The following is a 27526-nucleotide window of genomic DNA, read 5'->3' as shown; positions in this document are numbered from 1 at the left end:
TTAAAGATGCTATCATTTAAACTTTGCACTTAGTTTCATTAAACTTGTACATGTGGTTAATTCTGAATTTATTTTAATACAGACGGTGATCAATACCAATGTTAGATAATCTTACAGCTCAAGTCTTTCTTGACTATGGAAGCGAATTACATCAACCTGAACAGAATACACACTAATTTGTTAGGATATTTTGTTTGTGTTACCCTCCAGAAATCTTTTTTCTTTGGAGAATGTTCATTTGATAAAGTTCAGTTTTATCAGTAATTTTAAGTTGAGGCGTAAGATCAAAGTCATTTTTTTTATCAAACTCGGATGACCGCAGCTATTTTTATCAAACTTGGATGGATGACCGCAGCCATTTTTATCAAAATTGGATGACCACAGCCATTTTTATCAAAATTGGATGACCACAGCCATTTTTATCAAACTAGGATGGCCACAGCCATTTTTATCAAACTTGGCTGACCACAGCCATTTTTATCAAACTTCCTGAACGGCAGCGGGTGCTCTGGTGTGCACTCGATTTGGTGGTCTCTCGTGCACTTGTTTTGACACTATTATCAGAATATATGTGTATTTAAAAAATCCCTAAATAGGGCTCCGTTCATATCCGTTCAGAGACCACAGCCATTTTTATCAAACTAGGATAGCCACAGCCGTTTTTATCAAACTTGGCTCAGACCACAGCCATTTTTATCAAACTTGGCTGACCACAGCCATTTCTATCAAACTAGGATGGCCACAGCCATTTTTATCATCTTGGCTCAGACCACAGCCATTTTTATCAAACTTGGCTGACCACAGCCATTTCTATCAAACTAGGATGGCCACAGCCATTTTTATCAAACTTGGCTCAGACCACAGCCATTTTTATCAAACTTGGCTGACCACAGCCATTTCTATCAAACTCGGATGGCCACAGCCATTTTTATCAAACTTGGATGACCACAGCCATTTCTATCAAACTCGGATGGCCACAGCTGTTTTTATCAAACTTGGATGACCACAGCCATTTCTATCAAACTTGATTGACCACAGCCATTTTTATCCAACACTTTAGGATTCAGTGAAGGATTTTTTCTTTTGAAAAGTAAAATCCATCTTTTTTATTTACCTTTTTTTCCTGAAAAATTACGTTTTGATGATAGTTGTTTAAACGTGCTATAATCTTGACTGAAGGATAAAAATAAAGGGGCCATAACTCCATTAATAACATACAAAAAATGTTTTAATAGCATCTAGCATTTAGATATTGTTATTAAATTTATAGAAATTATCTTGAATACTTGTTGCAGATATGCACAATACCAAGAGAAATATCAATTTTAGTTATGAAGGATGAAGGAACCATAACTCCTCCAATTAAAGGTTTTTTGGTTTTAAAATACTATTACAGTCAAAGTCGTTTAGGAACCCACCCGGACTAGACACTAATGTAATAATTAGAAGTAAATTAAATATTTACGACAGAAATGGTCCACTAAAATAAGACTGTGCCAAATTCATTTTCTTTATATTAAAGCTATTATGACTACTTAATAATACATATTCATTATTAGACTCCTCTCGCTAGTTAATGTGTATGACCAGAAGGTTGTTTTAAGCACTGAAAAACAATAGGACCATTTGATATTCACAGTTCTTTAAGGGAGTTTGGAGGCCATGCAGAAGGTTTTGAATGAAGATGCAAACCTGAGGTTTATTTTTCGTAAAAAATTTTTATTCCCAAAATAAAACTGAAAAAAAATATGGTAACCTGTTCAAGATTATATTATGCACTAAAATTTTAGCATACCCAATTAAGTATATTAATTTTAAACACGACTTCATAGTAACAACTGTACAAGAAATCTCAAAAGAGGAAACTTGGTGCCCATGCAGCTGATTTAGTTAAAGAAAATAAGGATATCTTCTTTACTTTTCCAGTCTAGCATTTCTCATCCTTTTCCTTTGAAACATTTTTTAGGGAAACCACAAATACAAAATTTATAATACCAGATGACAATTTTTTTTTAAAAGATTTTTTAGTCATTTTCAAACTGAATAACAATTCAAACTTTGGAACTATTCCAAACCTGCACATGACACGAGAAAAAGCAATATGAAAATTATCTTTCAAGAACAATATGGCTTGAAAATCATTTGATTTTTGGGTCACAAAGTAGATTATTCTAAGGATTTGATGAAACCAGCACATAGCAATGGAAGAAACTTTTATTTTACTAATTCATTAATATATCAAAACATACAAGTACCTCATTGGAGAAAGTTGTAGTTACAGTCTTTACAAATATCATACCCAAATCAAAGATTGTCAAAAATCATCTGAGATACTAATCCAAAATCACAAAGCCATGCAGTTAAGTTACATTGAAAAAATTCACCGGATTTTGTATCTGTGTATGAAAAGGGGCATAACTCCAACAAATGAAAGCAGAGCTAGGGTTTCAAGTGGTTGTTTCCCTTCCTGCACTGCAGAATCATCTCTTGTTGGCTATATATGATGGTAACAGTAATATATCCGTAATACTCAAAATACCACTAACCTTTTAAAATTATTTTCAGTCTGGATCCAGACAGGACCAACTCACCAACACTAATCCTGTCCTCAGACCAAAGACACTGAAAGCGTACGTAACCTCAGACTTAAAATGGACGCAGCAACAGCAATTTTAACGACGACAGCTTTTGAAAAGATTTCATTAAGATCACAGCTTGATACTGTGAAAAATCTTGTCAAGAGTACAAAGGACTTCATTTTTATATCAATGATTTGCATTAATATATCGTCAGTCCTCTGTAGTGGAAGATCATATGGCATTAAAGTTTTACACCTGGCTTTATACCTTACCAGTACTTCAGATTTCCAGTCTAAAAATGTTTAATTGGTGAACACAAGGAAAACCAACAGAAATTATCAGATTTTCATATTTAAACAAGAAAATCTGTGTACCAAAAGCTTGTACCTGGTAGTTGTGCCCCATTAATATCAAATGTAGAACAAGACGGTGGAGGATAGACAACTTAGCATTCAACCTTTTGTGACCCATGCATGGAAGCATCCTCGATATTCCAGGGGTTCCGATCACTTACGATCTCTACACCCCTGGACTATATCATAGTAAAACTAAAGGAAACAGAATAGAACAGGTAATTTAGTCATTTGATGTACATCAAAAGAGCCGTATAACGGTACGCTGTGTTTGACTTTGTGGCTTTGATGTTATGCGTTGCTCTCTCTATAGTCTTCAAAGAAAATATTTGCTAGCCTGTGATTGGTCAAATGTTTTCCACTGAGCTGCCTTCAATTTCACTATGAGATAGTCCAGGGGTGTAGAGATCATAAGTGATTGGAACCCCTGGAGTATTAAGGATGGCATGGAAGTGGAAATGTCAAGACATTTTAGCTGCTAGATGTATCATCAATCGCTGAGAGCATATGGAAGTGATAAAATGTTAGACATGTTAACCACTAAGCCGTTGTCACCGCAAGGTGGAGGGCTAGTGATAGAATGTCAGACACCTTTATAACCACTCAGCCGCTGTAGTCCTTGGAAGGAAACTAATATTACAGGTTTTATATGGATACTATATCTGTCTGAAGTTTGTCCCCAAAAATTAATGCAAAAGATCTTGTTCAAATTATTACTTTGAAATTCTTAAAATTTTAGTAAATTTTGATTAAATGTTGTAGAAGTCAAAGAAAGGTTTTTCTGCTATTGATATTGACACTGTGCCTTTGTGATGAATACTCCATAATTTCTGAACTAAACATGCCTTCTATAGACCCTTATTCTATAAAATATTAAACACAATCTAGATATTATAATTTCTTACCTTTTTTCTCAACCTCTGATCGCTTTTTTCTTTTCAGTTTGTTTTCTGGTTTTTCATACTGGTCCCTGTAATACATAAATCAATCTTTTACAATCTGTACTAAAAGCTTTGTGTTCTGCAAAGATAGTAAACTACAAAGCTTCTTTTGACTGTCAACCATAGACCAGTGACCTATTTTTGATGCAATCAAATGTTGATAGCAATGACCTACTTTTGGTGCATGGAACATTGTCCAACTAGGTGAATCTGTAACTATCAAATGTAGATTACAGTGACCTACTTCTAGTGCATGCAAACAGGCCGACTAGGTGAACAAACAAATGTAGACCACAGTGAGAATTGACCACAGTGACCTACATTTGGTACCCAACTTTCTGTCTCACTTGGTGTCTGACTAGAGTGAAATTTTATTTCCACTCACATGTGGTATTGCGTATAAATTCTGGTTTATGATATACCAAAGGACAGATAGAAAGAAAGATGGATACATTATCTCATGCATACCATCAAGAGCGCACTCTCTGAAACAGTCACAAGGGAAAACGTGAACTCTAATGATTTCATCAAAAAGTGTTTTTACACAGACTTGATCAATTGAAGCCTGATGGCTTTTTGAATTTGATGGCTGATTACTGACATTGATAATGCAAATTTTATTGATAGAACCAGAGAACAGTTGATGGAGATGATACTTTATTGTCTCTTCCATCTTCGATACTCCAGGGGTTACTATCACTGTTGTCATATCCACCATTGGACTATATGATAGTGAAACTGAAATACTACTTGTTTCTTCTGTTGTCATACACAAAGCCATCAGTTTTGCTATTACATATTTTAGGGGTGGATATGACGACAGTAATAGTAACCCCTGGGATATTGAGGATGTGTGTCTCAGGACCTGTATATTAAGGTCCAATATGCTTTGAAGTTATATATTCCATATATGACCATCAATGTTGTTTGTAAAAGTTGTAAGTGAATGCACATCAAGTTCTAAAGTCACTATTTTGTAATGACAAGAATTCCATGGAAGTGGATGTGTCGCCAGCACAGCATCACAAAAAAAAGTTATTCAAAGTTGAAAATATTGTTAATAACCAGGTTGATATCGGACAATAAATACTAAAGTTGTCAAACAGAAACCATGTTTCGACTATTTTAAAGTCCTGTAACTCTTGCAAATATTGACGGATTTTGACCAGTATTAATATTGACGGATTTTGACCAGTATTGACCCTATCTGAGATCTCATGCGCATTGATGTAAAGCAATATACCAAATTTGGTTGAAATAAGACAATAGATACTACAGTTATCGAGTGCAAACCATGGATTTATTTGTTTTGACGATTTTAAAGTCCCTTAACTCTTGCAAATATTGACAGATTTTGATCATTATTAAACTCATCCGAGATCTAATTGATACATTTTATAAAATTTAGTTTAAAATGGACAATAAATATTTAAGTTATTGAGCAGAAACCATGGATTTTTCTGTTTTGTCAATTTAAAGTCCCCTTATTCTTTCAAATATTGACGGATTTTGACCATTATCAAACTCATCTGGCATCTCATTGATATAAAGCTATACACAAACTTTGGTTGAAATCTGAGAATAAATACTTAATTAAGTTATAGCACGGAAAACATTTCCCGGACGCCTACGTCAACATAATGATACCTAAGTGTCGCACTTGCTTTGCAGGCGACACAAAAACCATGCTCAGGACATAAAAGGAATAAAGCATAATTTGTACAATAACCTTGAGTCCTTGATCTTATTTTTGGCTCCCATTGTCATAAGTAATATTTAGTATCAACTCATTAGTGTGAAATTTCATAATAATCAATACCTAAGAATCAAGGGCTGGCATTATGTATTTGTACGTAGTAGGAATTTCCATGGTAATAAAATGCAAGTTCCGATATTGAAAATCACAGATTACTTAAGTTGTGACCTAGAATGGATCTAACTGAATACAACATGTCATTGGTGATAGAAACACGACATGAAAACAGGAAGTCATTTTAAGATGAGACGAGATGTTCAAAGTATTGTGTGAGGAGAGACATCTGATGGGACTTGATGATAATAAACCTGACGGATTAATTAGATACAGTGTTGATCAACAAAAGCCTTACCAGCTGGTCAGCTCCTGCTAGACCATTGCTATATATATCAAAACTATTTACGGATAATCATAAAATGCAGGTAAAATATTTCAAATTTTCTCATCACTTTCTAGTCTTCAAACGAAGGGAAGCAACTCCTTGAAATGAACAGCCAGTTCATGGTATATAGGCTTATAGGATTCTGAAAACTGTCTAACTCCTAATTATTACTCACCTAAAGAACTTGCATGTAGCCAGTCCCAGACCGAACACTGTGATACAGGCACAGACCAAGCTCCACACCAGGATGTTGGTCCCTGAGCTAGGGTGGGGACCAACCACTGTAAAAATATCAAAATATCAAAGACATAGTCGGTAATGAGACTCAACATCTGTTACATATTTTTAGAAATCAAGTACTATAATCCCATAAAAAATCAGCTGGTACCTTTTGTTATGTGACAGGCTCCAAGTGAAGTTGTCGGATACCTTAGTTACTTTTAAAAGTTTATTTGTTTGTTGCTTTTTTATTGTGATCCTGACTTAAGGTCAAGGTTTTGAGTATAGCTTGGAAACATTCCACTCCTGCTAGATAATGGAGTTGTATGTGAGAAATATTGGTCTGGCTGATCATTGAACAGCCTGACAGTGCCCATCAAACTGCAGGCCAATATGGCAAATGGTATGAAACGTCTTTCTGTAATAATGAACTGAGGTCAAGTGTTATTAATGAGATTAATCCTTTGAGAGAGAAGGGAATAAAAAGAAGATGGTTTAAGCGTAAATCTTGGTAATGAGATTCACACGGTAATCCTTCAACAGTCTGTCAGGATTTCCTAGTCCTCTGTCATTGATCTGGCTATGAAATCCTCCAGAGGCTCGGCCTGTTAGTCTTGTCGCCAATCATAGCCCGTCTTTCAGAAACACTTGTTGGGAAATGGCCTTTTATCAGTCCCGAAGGAAATCATTATTTCTCTCAGAGTTCAGCTCACAGTGTCAGTTATATAGTTTGTTCTTCATTCTATCACAGAGAGCTTCCTAGTCTGATGTGTCATCTTCAAAAGAAACCTAAGCTTTCAAACCTATCACCTTTAATGTTTAAAAACACCCTGTCTAAATTTAAGGAATAGTCAGTCATTTGTGATGGTAAAAGATTTCAGGTTTGCACTTAGAACCATAAAATCAAAATGTCATGTCATGAAAATTTTCAAAATATGGCTATTATGATATATATATATGATTTATCTATTACTTATTGTTTTGCACCTACAATGAAATTCTGCAAAATAGCAAAAATAGAAAAATAGCAGTCATGTGAAAATTATGGGAAATAGTGTGAAATTAATGCCTCACGTCACCATAAACTAAACAACAGTGTATCCCCACCCTCTAGTGCTGCAACGATAAGCTTCCCCCACAATACGATACATATTATGATATGTATCAAATAATCAGTATGTCAAAAAGTGAAAATTTTTTACTCTTTCACTGTCGATTTTGCCCCATTTTTTTCAATACCTGGTAATATGGAATACAAAATCCTTTTTTATGTCTGGCTTGAAAGTTGCAGGGGGTTCTTTTAATTCTACAGTGTCTCCGGGTATTTAAAGCGCTGCCATGTTTGTTTGTAGGAAGATACTAATAACCACTCAAAAATTCCAGATTTCTCCCCAATCCTGAAATTAGTGAGGCGTACTGTGATATAGAAAAATAATACCGTGAAACGAACTGTGTAGTTTATACATATGTACTGGGATATATCGTCCCACAGTTTATCTTTGCAGCACTACCTAAAACATACCACATCTGTATCCTATGTCAACTGTGAACATTTCAATCTATATGTTCATTTGAACAATTGAAAAAAAGAGTGATAACCCAGCTGTCAGCTAAGAATCAGTGAGTTTTATCGTCTTATAAAGAAAACCTTTCTCACTCAGATAGAAGACATTAAAAGGTGTTCAACTTCACATCAGGAAATGGTTCCCATCCAGAGTTTGAAGCATTAAAATTACACTTGATAATTAAGGTCTCTGTACATTTCTGAACTTTTCACTTATACGTGTTTGGTACGAGCCTGATGGGATGTATAAAATGTCAGGCATGCACTCAGCAAATAAAAATTTGTTAAAGATGTTTGGAAAAATATTATTAATGGAATACAATGTCATTATAAAGTTTGGGATTATTTCTTCCTCATGCAAGATTAACTTAATCTCTTCAGTGTAACAAATGGAGATTTAATGTGCTTTGTTTCTGAAAAAAAAGACAAAATGAGTTTGAATAAAGTTTTGCAATTCGTCTCGGAAAATCTCTCTGGTGATAGTTGTCGTGTCAACTTCAGATTAGGGCATCACCAGCAACACATTGTTTTAAGTACCTCGTCATCATTTTCTCATGGAATATATTTTACAGATAGAACATTGCTCTAAGACAGCTCTATCAAAGCATCAGCTGTTGTACATTCTCTGAATAAAATCACAGAATTGAATTGAAGTGAAAGCAGTCAGGCAGTTTAGCAAAGCATCTCCACATAGAACAAAATTGTCCTTTGTAACTTCTCTCAAAAAACATCTTTGTTAAACATTTTGACACCTGCTACCCGTTTGGGCATATTTTATGACTATTGCAAAGATATCTAAATTAACGCTATAGAGTAAAATTAGAAGAATTTTATGAAGGCAATCTCCCTGGTATACATGCGGGATTTAATATAACCTACTTTTAAAATTTTCAATCTATGTAAAGAATGATTGTGATATCATGACCTTGGTGGGGCAAAACTCTTGTTGTTTTCTCTGAATTAAATATCACAAAAATCCTTTGTGTAGGCAATAATGGCCACACGCTCCCATGACGTCACACCCATAAAGCTAAAACCAAAATTATGTTAACTACTTCATGTAAATTTGATAAAACTCTCAGATCTTTTATGGACCCCAACCCCATTGAAACAAGGGGATATAACCCTGAAAAGTTGCAGTTATAGAGTAACTTTTATGCAATGTATACATAAATGTACCTGGTACATTATTTGCCAACCAAATTTCATAGATTGAAACTGTCCAGAAGTTAGAAATTAATAATGTCAGTCATGGTTGTGTCTGAAGATAGACAGTCAGATAAACTGAATCCAGTATAAACCCCTCCCTCTTATTTTGTTAGGTAGGTGGGGTTGAGGGGAGAGGGTTTATAATAATGATGTTGATGCATGATGATGCATGAGTTATGTGGACTCAATGAGCCAAGTTGTTTATGGAATTGGTTTTCTATTGTTGAGGGCAATTGAATTACTGCTGCAATACACAGTACGCATTATTGTTTACTATTAATATTAGTTTTGATTGAAATAACTTATAATTATTCAAGGTTCAGGATAACAGTGCAATATTTGTGGAATGGTGCAACATGTATTGACCGAGTGCATAACAGCTAAATCAATTTGCAGATAAATTGAAAACTTCCCATTGTGACAAAACTGAAAATACATAAAATTGTTTTACATGCAAATCATATTATTGCAAAAAAATATTTCCTGACCACAAAATCAAGACATGAGCCTGGATACACATTGACATTTGGAAAAGAGAACAACATTAAACATTAAACTCATAAAAAAACCTTCCATATTTGATATAACAAACACTTAAATTAGAACCTTCCCCTCCAGAGTCATTTACTGCAGTTAAAGATTTAAAAAGGTAGCAGTCGTCTCATTCAAAAGAAAATTCAAGCAAATTTAGTCGATTTTGTCCATGATATCTATTTATGTTGTTCAGAAAAAACAGTCTGACCAAACTGACCTCACCCCTTGGGAGCTTTTGTACAATACAGAATCCTCAATCTATAACGATGCAACAAGCCAAGATCCAATTATTACCAGTGGTTTTGAAGAAGAACTTAATTTTAAGAATTGTTTGACGGACGGACGTCAAATGCCACGGTATGGCATAACTTCACCTTGGTTCTTTGGACCAGGTGAGCAAACAAGTATTATCCTGCAACTGCCCCACATATACTGACGAATAACTACTGCCGAATAAACTTATGCTTTATCCGTCAATACGGAAATGCCTTATCCTTCAATACGATCACGTAAATTTGTTCCACATCCGACGGAATATTTCGTAACATGTCCTGAACAAGTATTATCCTGCAACTGCCCCACATACTGATGAATAACTACTGCCGAATAAACTTATGCTTTATCCGTCAATACGGTAATGCTTTATCGTCAATACGATCACATGAATTTGTTCCAAATCCGATGGAATATTTCGTAACTTGACCCAAACTTTAACCTTACAGCGAATGAAACGTCATTCAGCCCCACTAAAAAGTGACGTCACATTCACCGGAATGACGAAAATCTTGTATGGCGGTGTCGTCTTTTTTCTTGGTTCATGGTAAAGGTATGTACTGTAAAGTAACTCTTTGATGGGTAATTATTGGTTTTTCAGTATTTTCACATTGTTTCAGTGATATTACACACTGAATAGAAATACTACTACTGTTTGCGAAAGCGCTTATATATTTCCTACGGTAGTAAAAAGGAGTACACTCTCCTTCGATTTTCTGAATGAATCTTTTCCTGCGCATCAAGGAAGCATTTCGCTTTGAGCGAAACCAAGTAAATAATTGGTAAGTTGCTTTTGATTTGAATGTCATAATGGTTGCAGGATAAACAAAATACACGGTTAGTATCTAACAATACAAGATTTATTTTGGTGCTCGACATGGAAAGCCCAGATGACTCGGCAGAGCCTCATCATCTCGGTTTTCCTAAGTCTCCCACACCAAAATAAACCTTATATTGTGAGATACTAACCATGTATTCTCTATTAATTAACTCTAGCTGATAACCATTCCAAAGCCATTTGTTCAACCTTACTGGGTATTTGGAATATATAGTTACCTGTATCATTGACTCCTGGCAGCCAAGTGCCAGAGTCTGTCTGATTAGGGGAGATAACTCCAGGATCCATTCCTGTGTCGTCTGTTCCACCGTACCAGATTCTATGATTGTCATGTCATTCTGTAGGATCAGGAACTAGCTCTGGAAAAGACAAATATGGATATCATTATGAAGTGTAGGTATGTAGGTGTGAGTATTGTACCTCAGTAGCCTTCATTGCATGATTGTTAAAGGCAACTAAATTTGGGGTTGTATCTTTCTCATTTCTTCCAGACTTTCTTCTTCCTTGGGTTTTCCTTGACATTGCCTCACTTTTGGCCTTAATTTGAGTGTTCACCCCTGTAAGAACGGTTCTGGGTTATGTCCCTCTGTCCAAGGCACACCACAGTAAAGTACTGATTTTTTCTACTCCTGCTTAGTGCTCAGCATAAGGGGAGTGGGACCACTGATTGTTGTCAGTATAATGTCATGGGTGGAGTGTGGTTTTGTCTGGGTGTCTTTTAGGTAGCATACTTAAGGGAAGAAAGCACTATATAAAGGGCAAGATTTCCTCTATTACAAAGAGTAGACATACAACAACATAATATGATCAAGGACGGAACAGCCATTGGAACAGCCATCTTCTGTGATTACTGGAATGACAATTGTGATGTCACAATGATAATGGTCAAAATATGTGGACGGTATTTCATGTGCAAAACAACTGCATTTGGAAAGGTGAGATAGATGGTTTGCAGTGAAAATGTGAATATAATTTGATCACTCAGTAACTTCTACATATATATATACAGTAAGATTTGAAAGCAACAAAAATTTAAGAAGTGCTTATTAATCATAAAGTGACTGACCTTGAAATGATAATATACAAAAATGATGTTAACGTAATTAAGCTTTATGTTGAGTGCCTTATGTCTGTAGGTCAATTTGTAAGCTAGAAGCCCTTGATGTAAAATATAGATAAACAAATTATTTTTACTTTATACATGCAAACCTTTAGTCATCCATCTTATAACAAGAAAAGAGCTGTGAATTGTTTTGTTACAGTTCCTTCCAGACAATTTATCTGCTACGTTCATGGATCTCCATATCGATATTAATCACCAGAGTATTACAATGCCTATATACACAGTAGTGTAATCACGAAAACACATTAAGGAACACTTCAGCGGCCATATTTATATACCTCTCGTGACAGGAGAGTTCTCATGTAATTCAAATGTGTGTAATTTTTCACATAAAAATCATCACTTGTTGGCATTGTTGCCTGATCTAATTTTGTAACACACAAAAGATTTACTTGGGAGTAAATATTTTAAAACTCCTAAAAATAAAACCATGATGAATATTTACTAATGGGTAAAAAATCCTGTGTAAAGATTTTCATTTCTGCAATTCACTGACAAATACATGTATTGTCAAAAAACGCTTCTGTGCTCACTGTAGGTCTTTTTGTGCAGAAACATTTCCACACCACTTTTGATGATATACAGTAGTATTTGTCTCAGTGACCGTCTCTGTATAATGACCACCTGCTTAATGACCACTTTGCTATGGAGTCCAAAATGACCAATTTCACCAAGTCCAACCTGTGTATAAAGACCACCTAGCTATAAAGACTATTTGTCCTCTGTTGCTTGGTCTCTATAGACAGGTTTAACTGTATAGTGATTTAGGTTGTTTACTAGCTACAGAGCTCTACCTATACTTATACTGTATCTGATCGCAAATAAGACCCCTTCCGCAAATAAGACCCCCTCCCACCTATTTTGACACATTTTCAGACTTAGGGGGGATGTCTGCAAATAAGACCCCCCACCAATTTTTCAGTTTACTGGATGATGGATTTGAGCAATGAAGTAATTAAAACTATCACCAAAATGACTTTGTATCAGAACTTCTTTTTGGTTTTTTTATCGGCATAGAAAAATCACGTAGTAAACAACTGTTTGTGTGCTTGTTATTTTTGTCATGGTACTGCTTTGTCTATAACTTAATTAATTGTTGTCTTTGTTAAATATAGGATGTTCACCTTATATGTGTACCAATGGTAAATTTCAGACAGAATTGGTGGATTACCTTTTATTTCTCCTGCAATCACAGCAAATCCTCCTGAATTTTTATAATGTCCAACAATTTAAATTAGAATATATCACCAACTATCTCCTTCAGTAACTTCCCTTAAACCGATGCTCCTGGAAAACTATTACATCCGTATGTATCACCCAGCCATATACGGCCCCGCACAGAAGCTAGATGACTTATAAAACATCGGTCCTAGAATCTCTGTTATTATCACTAAAACTAAGTTTGAGGACAATGTAAAGTATATGCCCTTGGGACAGTCAGTTTCCACGGGTGTCTTAACGGTGTTGTGGAAAGGAATTTATTCAACTGTGTCGGTCAGACCTATTATGTGTAAATTACAGCCATTCACTAGCTGTTTGGACACAGTATACACAGGTATAGACTGGAGACCAGTGGAGTTCTAAGTTAGATAAAGATGTTAAAATACAATAGCTGTGGGCTAGGTACAGTATTTATAACACTATAGCTATAGCCATCTGTACTCTGTCAGGCAAGACACTTCTAGTCATCATGTTCTAAAACATATAAAGTAAATTATATTGCTAATTTATCAGCTCATTTTATTCATATTTTCCTATAATATTATAAGTAAATTGTATGCCAACAAAAATATTTACATATATATGCAATTTTTTTATATACTTTTCTACAGCAAGTTATCATTATTTAACCAACACCTGTAAGAACAGCTTGCTTGCTCAGACAATTTTACCTTCTTTTCTCAATTGCAGTAAAACTCATCAATTTCTTATAAAAGGTGCATTATTCATACCTTTGAAAACCGTGAAAAACATACTTGGGGTTATAAAAAATGACACATTTTAAAGGATATTGTAACAACTGTGTTTATATAAACTACCTTGAGAGTCAGCGTTAGAATAATTACATGTATAATTATAAACCACTTGAAGCTGACAGAACATTAAAACCTTGACATTCATCTGAAAACAATAGAAATCTTTCTGTAGAATATTTTCACACATCATTACAGTCATCAATTATTTTATTACTCCTAACCAGGCAATTTGCGGAAACGTTTGGCATTACAGAAAGTTTTTTGGAGACCAAATATGAATAATTAATGTCGAGTGTAGGTGAAGATTTACAATACTGTCTGACACAGACAATTTTACAGCCAGTCTGTCATTGTAAGTACAGGCAGCAATCTAGCTGAATCAGGTTTACATTGTAGAGGAGGAGAAAATGTAGCAGCCAGACCAGGATTCGTACCCAGGATCTCCAATCACGAGCCAGATGCTCTACCGATTATATCATCATTCATCACTTGTGTTTCAGAGACATTATCGAATAATTAACTAAACCATTAGGTATCATATACACTCTGTGTTGCTGAAAGGTTAGATTTAAATTTCCTGTCAAAATTTTGAATGAAAAATTCATATGTGTACATTAATTAATATTCACGAGTGAACGGCTCCAAGCCTCCAACACCATAATTCTGCCTACTCCATGTTTAAACTATAAAACTATTACAAAAAGTTATATGAATCAAGCAAAACAGACCTTGGGGATTCCTCTGCCATAAATAATTGAAACATTCTAAATATGGACTGCCTCCAGCTATGCATGTTAATTACTGATGAATCCTTGTCACACCTATTCAGGTAACAGTAGTTAACGAGACACTAGGTAAGTCAGACAGGTAACTACATTAGGTATTAAAAATTTAAATATTCTAAAAAGCATGTCAAACATGCAATAGCAAACTGATTCTCTTAAGATTTGGCATCAGCTAAATATATCTCTCAGTGAAATTTAAAGGCCCACTACCTTTCCGAAACGGCTTTTTATTTTTAAAATGGGAATGTAAAACGAGATCAATAATTTTGTAGAGTCGCAAAAGTTATTGACTTACCGTTCATAATACATATATCATCACCTTCTGAACAATTTAATCAAAATAAATAAAATGTTAATTTTCATAACGCGGGTCGTCTTATGATTCCCGCCATTGTCCTAAATACCGCGTGGTAGTTGACTATCACTGCGCCAGACGGCAAAACAATGAAATGACTTTTCACTGTTTTCATATATTACGTGGTAAATCTTGCATATCTTTGGTGTTGCAACCTCTTCTTAGGCCATCGGTACATATTTTCTGACGTTATTAATGTTTTTAAGAAATCTTTATATTTTGCTCCGGAAAGGTAGTGGGCCTTTAAAGTCTTAAAATGTTAAAGTAATGTATCATGACCAAGACCAATGGCGAATTAAATATTCATAGTATGACTCGGTAACCATGGGAATGCAGATACCATTGACAGGGACACTATACTAGAAAGTAGGACAAGGTTACCATGGAAATGGAAGATTCTATTGGCAGATATATATCTGTGTGAATGTGTATGAATTAATTCAAGGTCATAGTAGAATGATGATAGAGTACTTTAGTTCTACTGTTGTTTATGAAGAAAGACAACACAGTGTATCAGAAACTACAAATTTCTTTTTAGTAAATATCACCCTGTCACCTCCCCATTCCATGTATATAGACAGATCACTGTTTTACCTTCCCTGCCACCTCTCCTTTCCTTGTATATAGATAGGTCACTAAGTTATCTCCCCTGCCACCTCCCCTTTCCATGTATGTATACATATCACTGAGTTATCTCCTCTGCCACCTCCCCATTCCCTGTATATAAACAAATTATTAAGTTATCTCCCCTGCCACCTTCCTTTTCAATATATATATACAGATCACTAAGTTATCTCCCCTGTCACCTCCCCATTCTCTGTATATAAAAAGATCACTAAGTTATCTCCCCTGTCACTTCCCCTTTCCATGGATATATACCCATCACTAAGTTATCTCCCCTGCCACCTCTTTTTTCCATGTGTTTATACAGATCACTAAGTAATCTCCCCGCTGTCACATCCCTGTATCCTGTATATAGATATCAACAAGTTAATTCCCCTGGTAACCTTCCCATTTCTAATGTATACAGAAAACAATTATCTTCCTTTTCACCCTCATATTTATTTTATACAGAATTTATCCCCTGCCATGAGACTATATATATATTTCTAAATTTACCCAATGCTAGAACTTGTTTATGATAATCAGATATTTATTCTAGTAATGCATACAAAATAAAACAAAAAGCTCTTTTTATAACCATATTCATTGTAACCTATATATCCTTAGGTTACATTGAGGAGAATAAAAACAGGCTTTTGTCACGAATGAGTTATAAAATATCCGCCTCACATCACCGGAGTTGTTAGAAATGAAACACTGATTTGGTTATTCTCATGGGAAATATTTTTAATTCTTCATCAGCCTGTGCTGTAATGATACGAACACTGAGTTACAAACTGTATGATTCGTTCATGGACAAACATTGATAACCGCAGTGTTGATCTCAATAGAGATGCAGAATTTACTGATGATTTGTAAAGAGATTCATGAGGAATAAACGGAAATTTGCCACATTTTGAACAAGCCTTTTGTTGATCGGAAATGTTAAATATTAATATCAATGATAATCACAAATAAATTACAAGTTATACATATGGATGATTCTGTGTCTGTGTCTATAGTAAAGCCACAGTACCTGTATATGTCGTCATTGTAATATTTGGTTGATACACCGCGTCAGTGCTATCATATCCAATTCACCATTACCTGACACTACAGACATTAAACTGGCTGAGCATAAATGGACATTTCTGATTAAAGCTTCCAAATCAATAGAATATAACATTAATATCAGACTATACCTTTCAACACATCAAAGGCTTACACTATACATATACTACAAACAAAGTGATACAGAATTCTGGGAGACTGGGAGTATGTCACCCTAGTAAGATACGAGCTAAGAAGTCATTTTTATGGAAATAACCCTTTTGTACAATGTTGACTCCCTACCCAAGAAGAATGCTGCCAATGTAATATCAGTTTTATCCTTTGCTTAGTTTCAGAGAAGAAGTTATATATGTTGAAATAACAAAATTGACCCCTTTTGACCCTGGCCCTGCCCCATGGCCGAAGGTTGGTGGGTGGGTGGGTGGGGGGGGTGGGGGGGGGGATGAGGGTCAGACCAACCAACTATTTGTACATTTCTGAGTCCCCTTCTGAGTCCCCATGAGAATGCTACACAGTCGAATTTTGTTAAACTCCAGCCAGCGGTTATGAAGAAGAAGTTTTTGGTTGACCGAGGGATGGAAGGAAGGACACTGCGGTATAGCATAACTCACCTTGGTTCTTTGGACCAGGTGAGCTAAAAATCAAATCAAATTATGCCATGAACTATCCATTTATTGTAGGGACTAAAAATCAATAGACACTATAGGTGCATTGTAGCGAAGACCTTCATCCTAAACTCTAACATGGGACTATATATACATAGTGACCTTTTCACATTATGTTACAGGAACTCATGGCCAAGAGACTTTAGATAATTAGTTTACACAAGACAGAGGTGGCAGAGGTGGGATCTCAGTTTATAACACTATATTCAACCCCAGGAGCATTAATGTAGATCTTGGAACATTTCCTATTTCAGTATTTCAAAAGTTTAGCTCGAGAACATATCACTTACTGCCTGATACAGACACTTGCTGTTACTGCTTATGGTAAAAAAACCTAAATTTCCTTCTGTAAACAGGAAGTTATATTAATTCAGAGCATCTTAAGAGAATGTAATCTAAATAGTATGCATTTATGCTAAAGGGCTTCTATGGTCAATCTTATTAAATTCTAGTTCAGATTTTTTTTAACGGTTAAATGAAGCGAAAAATTGCAAAAAGCTAATGATCGTCCAGCATTATCAATTTATCACAAAATATATTGCAAAATTGTTATACATGTGCTTATATGAAATATAAAAAAAGCTAGGTAACTGGTGTGATAGAATGCTTATGGTGTTTCAACATATACCCACTAGCCATCCACCGCTGGGTAGCAAATTAAGTTCAAAACCTACTGTATTCAACCTTTTAAGTTCAAAACCTACCATATTCAACCTGTAAAGTTCAAAACCTACCATATTCAACCTGTTAAGTTCAAAACCTACTGTATTCAACCTGTTAAGTTCAAAACCTACTGTATTCAACCTGTTAAGTTCAAAACCTACCGTATTCAACCTGTTAAGTTCAAAACCTACTGTATTCAACCTGTTAAGTTCAAAACCTACTGTATTCAACCTGTTCAGTTCAAAACCTAACATATTCAACCTCTTAAGTTCAATACCTACCGTATTCAACCTGTTAAGTTCAAAACCTAACGTATTCAACCTGTTAACTTCAAAACCTACTGTATTCAACCTGTTAAGTTCAAAACCTACCGTATTCAACCTGTTAAGTTCAAAACCTAACGTATTCAACCTGTTAACTTCAAAACCTACTGTACTCAACCTGTTAAGTTTCAAAATCTACCGTATTCAACTTGTTAAGAGCGTGCCAAGAAACAAATTGCGTTATGGCACGTAAAACTCCTCAATTCATTCATACCTGTTAAGTGCCCAAGGATTTTAAAAATTGTAAAAAAAATATTACAAGAATTACACGGAAGTGGACATATCGTCTGCACAGCAGTTTAAAACATCATAAAAATTGTTATTTACAGTTGTAAAATATTGTTATTAATAAGGTGAAGTTATCAAGTCCTGTAACTGTTGCAAATTTTGATGAATATTGACCAGTATTAAATCAATCCGAGATCTCAATGATATAAAGAAATATACCAAATTTAGTCAAAATCTGACTGCAAGTTATTGCATGGAAACCAAGAAATTAGCTATTTTGACAATTTTCAAGTCCCATAACTCTTGCAAATATTGATGAATTTTGACCATGAGTATCAAACCAATCTGAGATCGCATTGATATAAAGCAATATAACAAATTTGATTTAAATCGGACAATAAATACAAAAGTTATCGAGCAGAAACCATTGATTTATCTGTTTTGATAGCATCAACCTCAACCGAGATCTTATTGATACAAAGCAATATACCAAATTTGGATGAAATCTGACTATAAAAACCTTTTCCCAGACGCCAACATAGTGATACCTATGTGTCGCCCATGCGTTGCAGGCGACTGAAAAAATAAAGCCATTTAACAGGTATACACTGTCATGAAATTATTGCCCAATGTAAGTCATTAATCAATTTGCAAAAGAAAACAAATAGAGAAACCTACATAAATTTCATAGTATCACTCTGTTGTAAGTCCAAATAAGTAAAGTTGAGGCCTCAAAAAGGGGGAGGGGCGCTAATAGGGATGAGGGGACTTATTCAAATTAGGTGGAATATGATAGGTACATGGGGCAGTTAAACTAATGATCATTGCATGGTTTTTTTTCACTTCTACATAAAAGATTAACTTAAAACTGACATGAAATGATTGTTGTTCAGATAAACTGTAAAATGTGTAAATATCATTTAAAATATAGTCCATTAGGGCTTCAATGTCTTGTCGATTCTATTGCCTTTCCCTTGCCATTTATTGTTGTTCAGATAAACTGTAAAATGTGTAAATATCATTTAAAATATAGTCATTAGGGCCTCAATGTCTTGTCGATTCTATTGCCTTTCCTAAACATATCTCTGCGAATGTTCAACTCAAGGCATCAAAGAGAACATCAGCTTAATTCAACTGGTAGAAGATATTGATGAGAAGCCAAATTAGAATTGTGAAAAGGTTACAGACAGCACATGGTCACCACATAGAGGCAAAAACAATGGATGAAGCAGCTACTAGGTCCCTCTGACACTTTATCAATTATATTATACCTGCATTATTTCAGTTCAGCCCTCAAATCTTGTTCTGTTATTTCATAACCAATACCATTACACTAGTATTGTTCTTCATCCACTCTGAGTTCATCTCATTTAAGGTAAAGTGTACCACTTACTTTTAATGTTTAGAGTGACTTCCCTTGACATAAAGATGTAATAGGTTTTAATTGTAAATGGTAATAGATTCCCCTTCTACCTATGTGCTAGATCAAATTTCCCTTTAGCTCAGTCAGTAGAGCGGAGGACCAGTATTAAAGTCCGGGTTGCAGGTTCGAGCCTGGTTGGTAGCACACAACTCTCACTCTGTTACATTTGCAGAAGGTTTTTTTGCTTTGAAATGACTTTTTTTTAATTAATTGCAAAATGCTATTTGGTCAGTAATAATTATTTTCTTGCAAAGATATTTTAGAAATTCCTACCAATTTTTACAATTTTTTTTTAGGGTACCCTTAGGCAAATATTTATGCCATTTATATTTTTTTATTTACATTTTTTTTTTTGGTGGTACACTTTACCTTAAAGATACATACTTTAACCAAAACAGGTTTTAATTTTTGAAATGAATGTAAAACGAGTTTGATAATTTTGTAAGGTAGTGGCCAAAATCAGCTTAACATGATACCACACATTATCATTTCCTGAGCAATATAAAACCAATAAATTGAAAAATAATTTCATAATGGGGGTCTTCTTATGTTTCCCGCCGTGTACAACTAATTTTCACTTGATTTCAGGGTGTCAGATTTGCTAGCTGACTATGTACACTATATCTTCACAGCTCTTGTAAAAGGACATTTAGTTATGAAATATATATATAAAAAAATCAGCTCTACTTGACTCAGGAAATTAATGTCTTTGACAGTGAATAACAAAACAGGCTTCAGATTACAGAGGATACCAATCAGATTAGACAAATAACACGCTCCGATCATCACATGTTTCATCCTTATTACCTCAAAGCTAGACTGAAGGCTCTACTGTAAACAAGGCTTTGATTCAAAGCTTTCAAAAGCCTTGTTAATATATCTAAACATGATAGCTATTATATTAAAATGACTTTGCGATAACATTGACAAGTCATAAAAAAAAGACAATTTATTTTTAATACATTCCTTAAGACATGGTCTTCCAAAGATACATTAACCTACAAACACTTCATTGTATTTGTTATAAAACTCCCAGGTGAATTTTTCTCCAAAATGAAAATATCATCTTTCTTTACGACACTTTTACGCACATCAAACAAACATTATACAGTTTAATTAGTTTTAAAGCTTTTAGCTAGCTATTATGAAATGCTTGTTTAATGTTCAGAAAAGGTCATAAATAATCCAGCAAGATTAAACAATTTTTTAAATCGTATGTTGCAAAAAATAAATTTAAACTACAGTAAAATAACTTTCTTTTAAGTTAAATTTACTCTCACAAATTTAACAATCCAAGTAGATTCATGAAAATTCATCTCTGCCAATAACTACATCATTTATATATATACGTATATTGACAGAAATTTCCATTCAATTTTTAAATCTGTGAATTTGAATCTACATGTACTTTTGAAACGTAAATTGCAAAATATAGAAGGTGTCTTTGGTTTACAGCACCAAATTATTTGCTTTGATAAATTTTCTTAAGTAGAAGTTGTAATTAAAAGCACCTTGTAAAATTCTCTCTCACCTGTCCTGCATACACCTGCTGGCCACTGTTCAGCGGATCCATAATTAATTGAACGACAGAATGGACACCTGAACTCTGCTTTGAACACACAAAACTCTTTGATTTTGTTAGGATTCGATTAAAGGAAATCCAAAGAGCTCATCTGACTATGCAAACAAGTCAGGTACAATTACCACCTCCTTTCACTACTAACTAAGGCATCATCAGAACATCATGTATACATAAACGGACTCACCTGGAACAGGCCGATGTCCGTCCACGAACAAAAGATGCATAGCAGTAACACACTGGACAAATGTACTGTAGGCATACAGTTATCAGGACATGCATCAATCAATATGGTCATATCAGAGATCACAGCCTTCTGTAATCATTCTCATATCTCACCTGCTTATATAATCGTTCTCATCTCACCTGCTTATATCATCATCCTTATCTCACCTGCTTATATCATCATTCTCATCTCAACTGCTTATATAATACTCTCATCTCACTTGCATATATAATCATTCTCATCTCACCTGCTTAAATAGGCATTCTTATAATCATTCTCATCTCACCTGCTTAAATAGGCATTCTTATCATACCTACTACTGGACTTATTCTTTTTTGATTTCCTGCCAATTATATTTTTCATTGACCTAATACAAGAATCATAGACATCATCATACATATCGTCCATGGTCCATGTTTGACTTTGTCAAAGTATTTGGGATTTCCTACATCAAGTCACAAAATAAAACATGCCCTTTTCATGTGTGAATGTGTTCATTACAGTACAATTGTGCAATATTTGGAGAAAGCTAGAACTGAAGGTAATTTAAATGGTAATGTTACAGTTTTCTAAGCTTAGAAATGTAAAACTTCAGCTTTAAATGAAATACAGTCAAACCTGCCAGTAAAGATTACTCAAGGGACAAGAAAATATGGTCTCTATAGCTAGGTGGTCTTTATACACAGGTAAAATTGTTATAAATGGTAATTAAGGACACTTAGAAAGTGGTCTTAATCAGCAGGTGGTCTTTATACAGAGGTGGTCACTAAGGCAGGTTTTACTCTACACAATTATATCTGTAGTTTGTTTGAAACTGATCTAAATGTAAATCCTTACTCCTTACAAATACATTTTTTTTTCTTCTAAAAAGGCCACACTATGTAAATGAAATGTTTCCATGAAAAATACAACCAACTTGAAATGTCCAGTACCATTAATAATGTCTGTTACTGGCCAAGTCTGATTGCTCCATTGCCTTCATGTTCTGTTAGAAAATTGCTTAAATTCCCCTAAATTCACACTGTGAATTTTTTTATACCAAACATATTTAGAAGCCACTGTGGCTAAGATGTCATGACATATTACCACAAGTTTTTCATGTCTGGGTCGCAAGTTTGAATCCAATATGGGGAAGTTGCCAGGTACTGACCACTGGTTGGTGGTTTTTCTCTGTGTACTCCAGATCTAATCAAACCAAACCAAACATTTTGGTAATAAATTGTTATATTTATTGATTTATTTGATTTTTGACAAGGTTTGACTTGTGAAATCAGCCTTTAATCAGAGCCATTAAATAAATGTAGAAATAAGCCTGATTTAAGGATGATCGGCTGGCGTGGTGATTAAGACGCTCGCCTTTCACCTAGCTGGCCAGGGTTCCATCCCTTGTTTAGCAATCAATGTAAAATAAATAAAGTAAATATTTCAAGCCTGATGTACTTCTATCAGTAATCAGGGAGAGACGTAGACAAAAGAGTAGACCTTTACATAAACACATTTATTGTGTACCAAACCAGCATATCCCCATATGAGCCTTCCACTCCATATCAGATTAAATACCTATAAAAAACACACTTTTAAAATTCATTATCATCCAAAAAGTACAGGAAACTTTAATCGTTGGGCTAAATTTTCCCGATCAGTAGCAATAGTCTGTTGAATGCGTGAAACCAATAACTGGGATATCGGTCACACCAAGTACAAATGGCCCGTATGATGTTGTGTTGTCATGGCATTATACAGGTAGCATCATTCAACTATAATCCTGTCAACTGTCTCGTCATTATGACAGGTTTACATGTTGACAGAAAATCATTTATAACTTCATTAACACTTTTGATTCAATTAATGAAACATACTTGGAAGCCGCTAGCCGCCAGGCACCGTAATCATTGGAAACCATGCCAATGTACTGAAATGCAGAAAATGGAGGATTCTTGTTTAAATGAAGCACTTCTTGCAATTAATCTTTTTGATTGTTTTTAAGCAAAAACAGTCGAAAGAATGCATGCTGAAATTGATGCAGTTTAAAAATGAAACCAGAAGATTATTTGTGACCAACAGACATGGACAGACTTAAATTGAAAATGTTGAATATAGCGTATTAGACCCAATAAGTGCCCCAGTAAAGTTTTATTTCCACTGACCTCAAATTTAATGCAGCGTGAAAATATGAAAATCAATAGTTTCTTAATCTGATTTCTTCCACAAATTAATTTATGCCAAACTTTGTGCGTTAATTTTATAACAGGCTAATCCTTTTGGTTCTATTAAGCACCTCCCTTATTTTTTTTTTTTTTTGTCAGCACTCTGGGATTATTGAATCGAATATACTATGTCTTATTCTTGTCATAATTTCAAATAATTAAAATATTTGTTTGATCATTAAATACTTTGAATCACAGATGATGTTTTCATATCTAGACTACAGAGTGTATTTCGTTTGGAGATAAAAAAAAGTGGTGAAATATCATTGATAAAAATTATTATTGATACTCCGGTCAATTCATGTAAACTACGGGTAAAGATAGTACTCGGCTTTTATATACTGTAAGCCAACTTATGTCCGCGGCAACTCGTTATAGCATTTACACACTTAACGACTTCTGAATTAATTTCGCGATTAAGAGAATATAAATTCATTGTATGATATTTCTAGTTCTGTACCAGCATGTACTCAGATCATTTTTGCAACTAGTAATTTCCGCACATTCTAACCGCCCAAGACGATATGTGTGATTTTAATCACACAAAATTTAGTTGAGTTCACATATTTTCAATTTCTAGTTTCATTTTGACACCTAAAATTATTTCCATCAAAAGAATTCCATTGTAATTTATGAGCCACCTTAAGTTCTGAATTCTTAATAAAAAAGAAATAAACGTATACCACAACTAGCGCCCAGGGCTCTAAAATAATTGTTACACAGGGGGGCACTTGGTAGTAAACAAAAATGTAAGTTGTAGAGGAAATTAGTGAGCCATAATTTAAATATTTCTGTACTCTTGACGCATTATAATCTGTAAGAGTCACTAAACATGCATATGTCTTTTAATTTTGAGACACATTATCATGTCTTGATTCACATGTAAAAGACTCGCAAGTTCATGTAATATCGGATAAAATGCTGATGTTAGAGGCATCACATGTTGTAAAACAGGGTTATTTCCATGGAATGGGGGCTTTTATACAACTTCAAGTCTTTTCCAGAAAAGGGGAGGGGTGCTCATAGATGGAGGGGCGCTAATTACGGCAAATACAGTAGATATTATTCTTATGCCATGTCTTCATGACCAAATACAGAAAAGATATAATGAGGTACACCAGTTTCAATATCTACCAACAGTTGTTACTGTTCTGTCAATGGGAAAGGCTTAAATGTAAAATGAATTACTGGTGCTGAGTATCATTATATTGTAAAATCATTCTGCCATTTAATGAGAAAACACAATGCCTCATCAGTCTTATGTGAAGATTAACTGTCGCGATACGACAGGCAGGCGGTAAAATTTCAATCTCCACGTCATTACACGATATTGACCCTATCAGTTAGGTCCTGCCTGAAAAACGAAGTAATGATAAAACAGTAGCACTCGTTACCATGGTAACAGTATTCAGTGAACAGGAAAGCAAAACCAAGTAATTCAAATCACCACTAATACATACACCTTATCCTATGGAAATGATAGAAAGGGTTTCCATGGAAAATGATAGAAAATCTGTAACAGATTCACAGATAAATCATTCATAATATAACTACGGAGAGGAATGAACTTGAACGATGGATTGATTTAAACGAGATTGTCCGACTGTGACAGGACAATTTCACTTACAAACAGATGTTTTCCTAACAGAAGTAGGGGGCTGATCGCACAGGATATTGAACTCGATCATCCACATCTTTCCTCCCACGATGCCAAATATTTACACTAGTGTTATGATGAAAGTGGCATACCGCGTGATGACAGCGAGCAGAGAGAGTCAACATGGTCGGACAAACACTTGTCAGTGACAAAACGATCAATTGTTATCTAACAAGGGGATGGACAACCCGAGTCATTTCAATCAAAACAGCTATCACAACATGTATCGCACCCTGTAACTTAATCAATGTTCGATACCGATCAATCATTTTCAAAAAAGGCAAGTGCTTAATTCTTTCACATTGCTGTACAGATGGAATCATACAACTGATTTATATTCAAAAGTTTTGGATCATATCCAGTAGTATTATACATTATGTGTTGTTCAGATCTGAAATTTAAAAAAACTAAATTTGAAGTTCAATCATGTTGAAATAATACTCCTTTGATGGACGAAATTTCAGTTTTTGTATTTGGTTTAAGTTTTACATTCCAGTTTCTTGATTTATAAATGAATAATTTCTAAAATTATGTCCAAGTAATCCTTAGTGTGTGATTGCATCTTCTAGTTTACAATGTGTTGCATTAGGATAAAAATTTGTTGAGATATACATACAAAACATCTATATTCTGATGTAAACCGAGGATTAATAACTCACAATAGCAATCTTGATCAATGACGGAGCTTTGGAGGTGTCATTTCCGTAAGCAGCCTTTGTAGTCCTCCATTAGGCTTTCCTTGTCGACATCACGCTGGTAATGCCTCGTTAGGCCAAATTAAACCTGGCCGAAGTATCAAGGATGTCTCCCTCCCCATTGGTCAACGTCTCACGAAACATTTAGTGTTAATTACATCAATTTCCAAAGTTTTATATGCATGCTGGTGTAACTGGTATCAGTGTTTAATGGGTTCATCTAATACGTACGTCGATCAGCATCTGACTCCATTAAAGTTATGATTCCCGTGAATTGTTTAGGTTAGGTTTCTTAATAAATAACCAATATCATTTAAGGATTTGCCAGGTTTAGGGGGTGGAGGAAAGCCAGAGTACCCAGAGAAAAACCACCAAAACTGTCAGTATGCTTGGCAACTGCCCAACATAGATTTCAAACACGCTACTCAGAGGTGGAGGACTAGTGGTAAAATATCTGGACATTTTAACCAATTGGTAACTGTGGTCACCCTTAATAAGCATCAAGTTTGATGCTTATATTATATTCAATTAATTGTTAAATTGAATTTTCAAATTTTAAAAACAAAGACAGGCGATTATAAGTCAATAATACATAACTTGTAGTACCTATTTGCAACACATTTTTTATTTCTTTTAAAAATATTGATAGTCTTGATATTAGGAAACACATTATAAAAACTTTAAAAGAGTTTTTTATTTGTAGTATAACAGTTGGGGTAAAACGTAGTGGCCAAACCAGGAATCAAACACAGGACCTCCGAACACTAGCCGGATGCTCTACAAAATTATTATGCTACCTCATTGCTGATTATCAACCCAATCCAGAAGTGCAACAGCCAAATTATTAGACCACTGTGGCTCCGATCGCGATATTAATAAAGGACAATTTTTTTACCAGGAACATGAATATCAAAGGATAGACTTTGTAAATTCTATGATTTAGACATGTTTTAGATATTAGATAATCACTGCTCAATTAACTCATTTATGTAACAGTATGTGAGGTCAAAGTTCAAACTTGACAAATTAGTAGGCGTTTAGCTTGCTTTGATTCCTAATCCAGCTGATCTAGTTAACCAAACATGTGATCTGTTGTAATTCTAAGTCCGGCCACGTTACGGAAGTTAATATGATTAGTAGTGATTTGTGTGTGATGTAAAGTCCCAATGGAGAGCAGCCTTTGTGTCCTTTGTTACACTGAACACTGTTAACAGACAAAGCACCATCAGCCTGTCCTGTTAGTCTATTGTGTGTGATGTAAGACAGGGTAAGTACACTGATAACTACTCTGTATTACAG

General features: G+C 34.7%; 1 protein-coding gene across 4 annotated transcripts in view; it reads right to left on the bottom strand.

The window, feature by feature from the left end:
- LOC138324921 (receptor-type tyrosine-protein phosphatase epsilon-like) overlaps window positions 1–27526 on the bottom strand; it is a 110541-nt gene that overhangs the window by 71916 nt on the left and 11099 nt on the right. For all 4 annotated transcript variants that reach the window (XR_011208704.1, XM_069270172.1, XM_069270171.1 and 1 more), the window contains exons 3-5: window positions 10867–11007; window positions 6187–6292; window positions 3838–3902 (exon numbers count right to left, since the gene is read on the bottom strand). Coding sequence is in view for 3 of the 4 variants with exons in the window: in XM_069270172.1 (XP_069126273.1) it covers window positions 3838–3902; window positions 6187–6292; window positions 10867–10936 (241 nt within the window). In the remaining variant the exon portion in view is untranslated. The remainder of the gene's footprint in view (window positions 1–3837; window positions 3903–6186; window positions 6293–10866; window positions 11008–27526) is intronic.

Source organism: Argopecten irradians, chromosome 6, assembly GCF_041381155.1.
Source record: "Argopecten irradians isolate NY chromosome 6, Ai_NY, whole genome shotgun sequence".
In the NCBI taxonomy this organism is placed as follows: Eukaryota; Metazoa; Mollusca; class Bivalvia; order Pectinida; family Pectinidae; genus Argopecten; species Argopecten irradians.
This window is presented reverse-complemented; position numbering and strand designations above follow the sequence as displayed.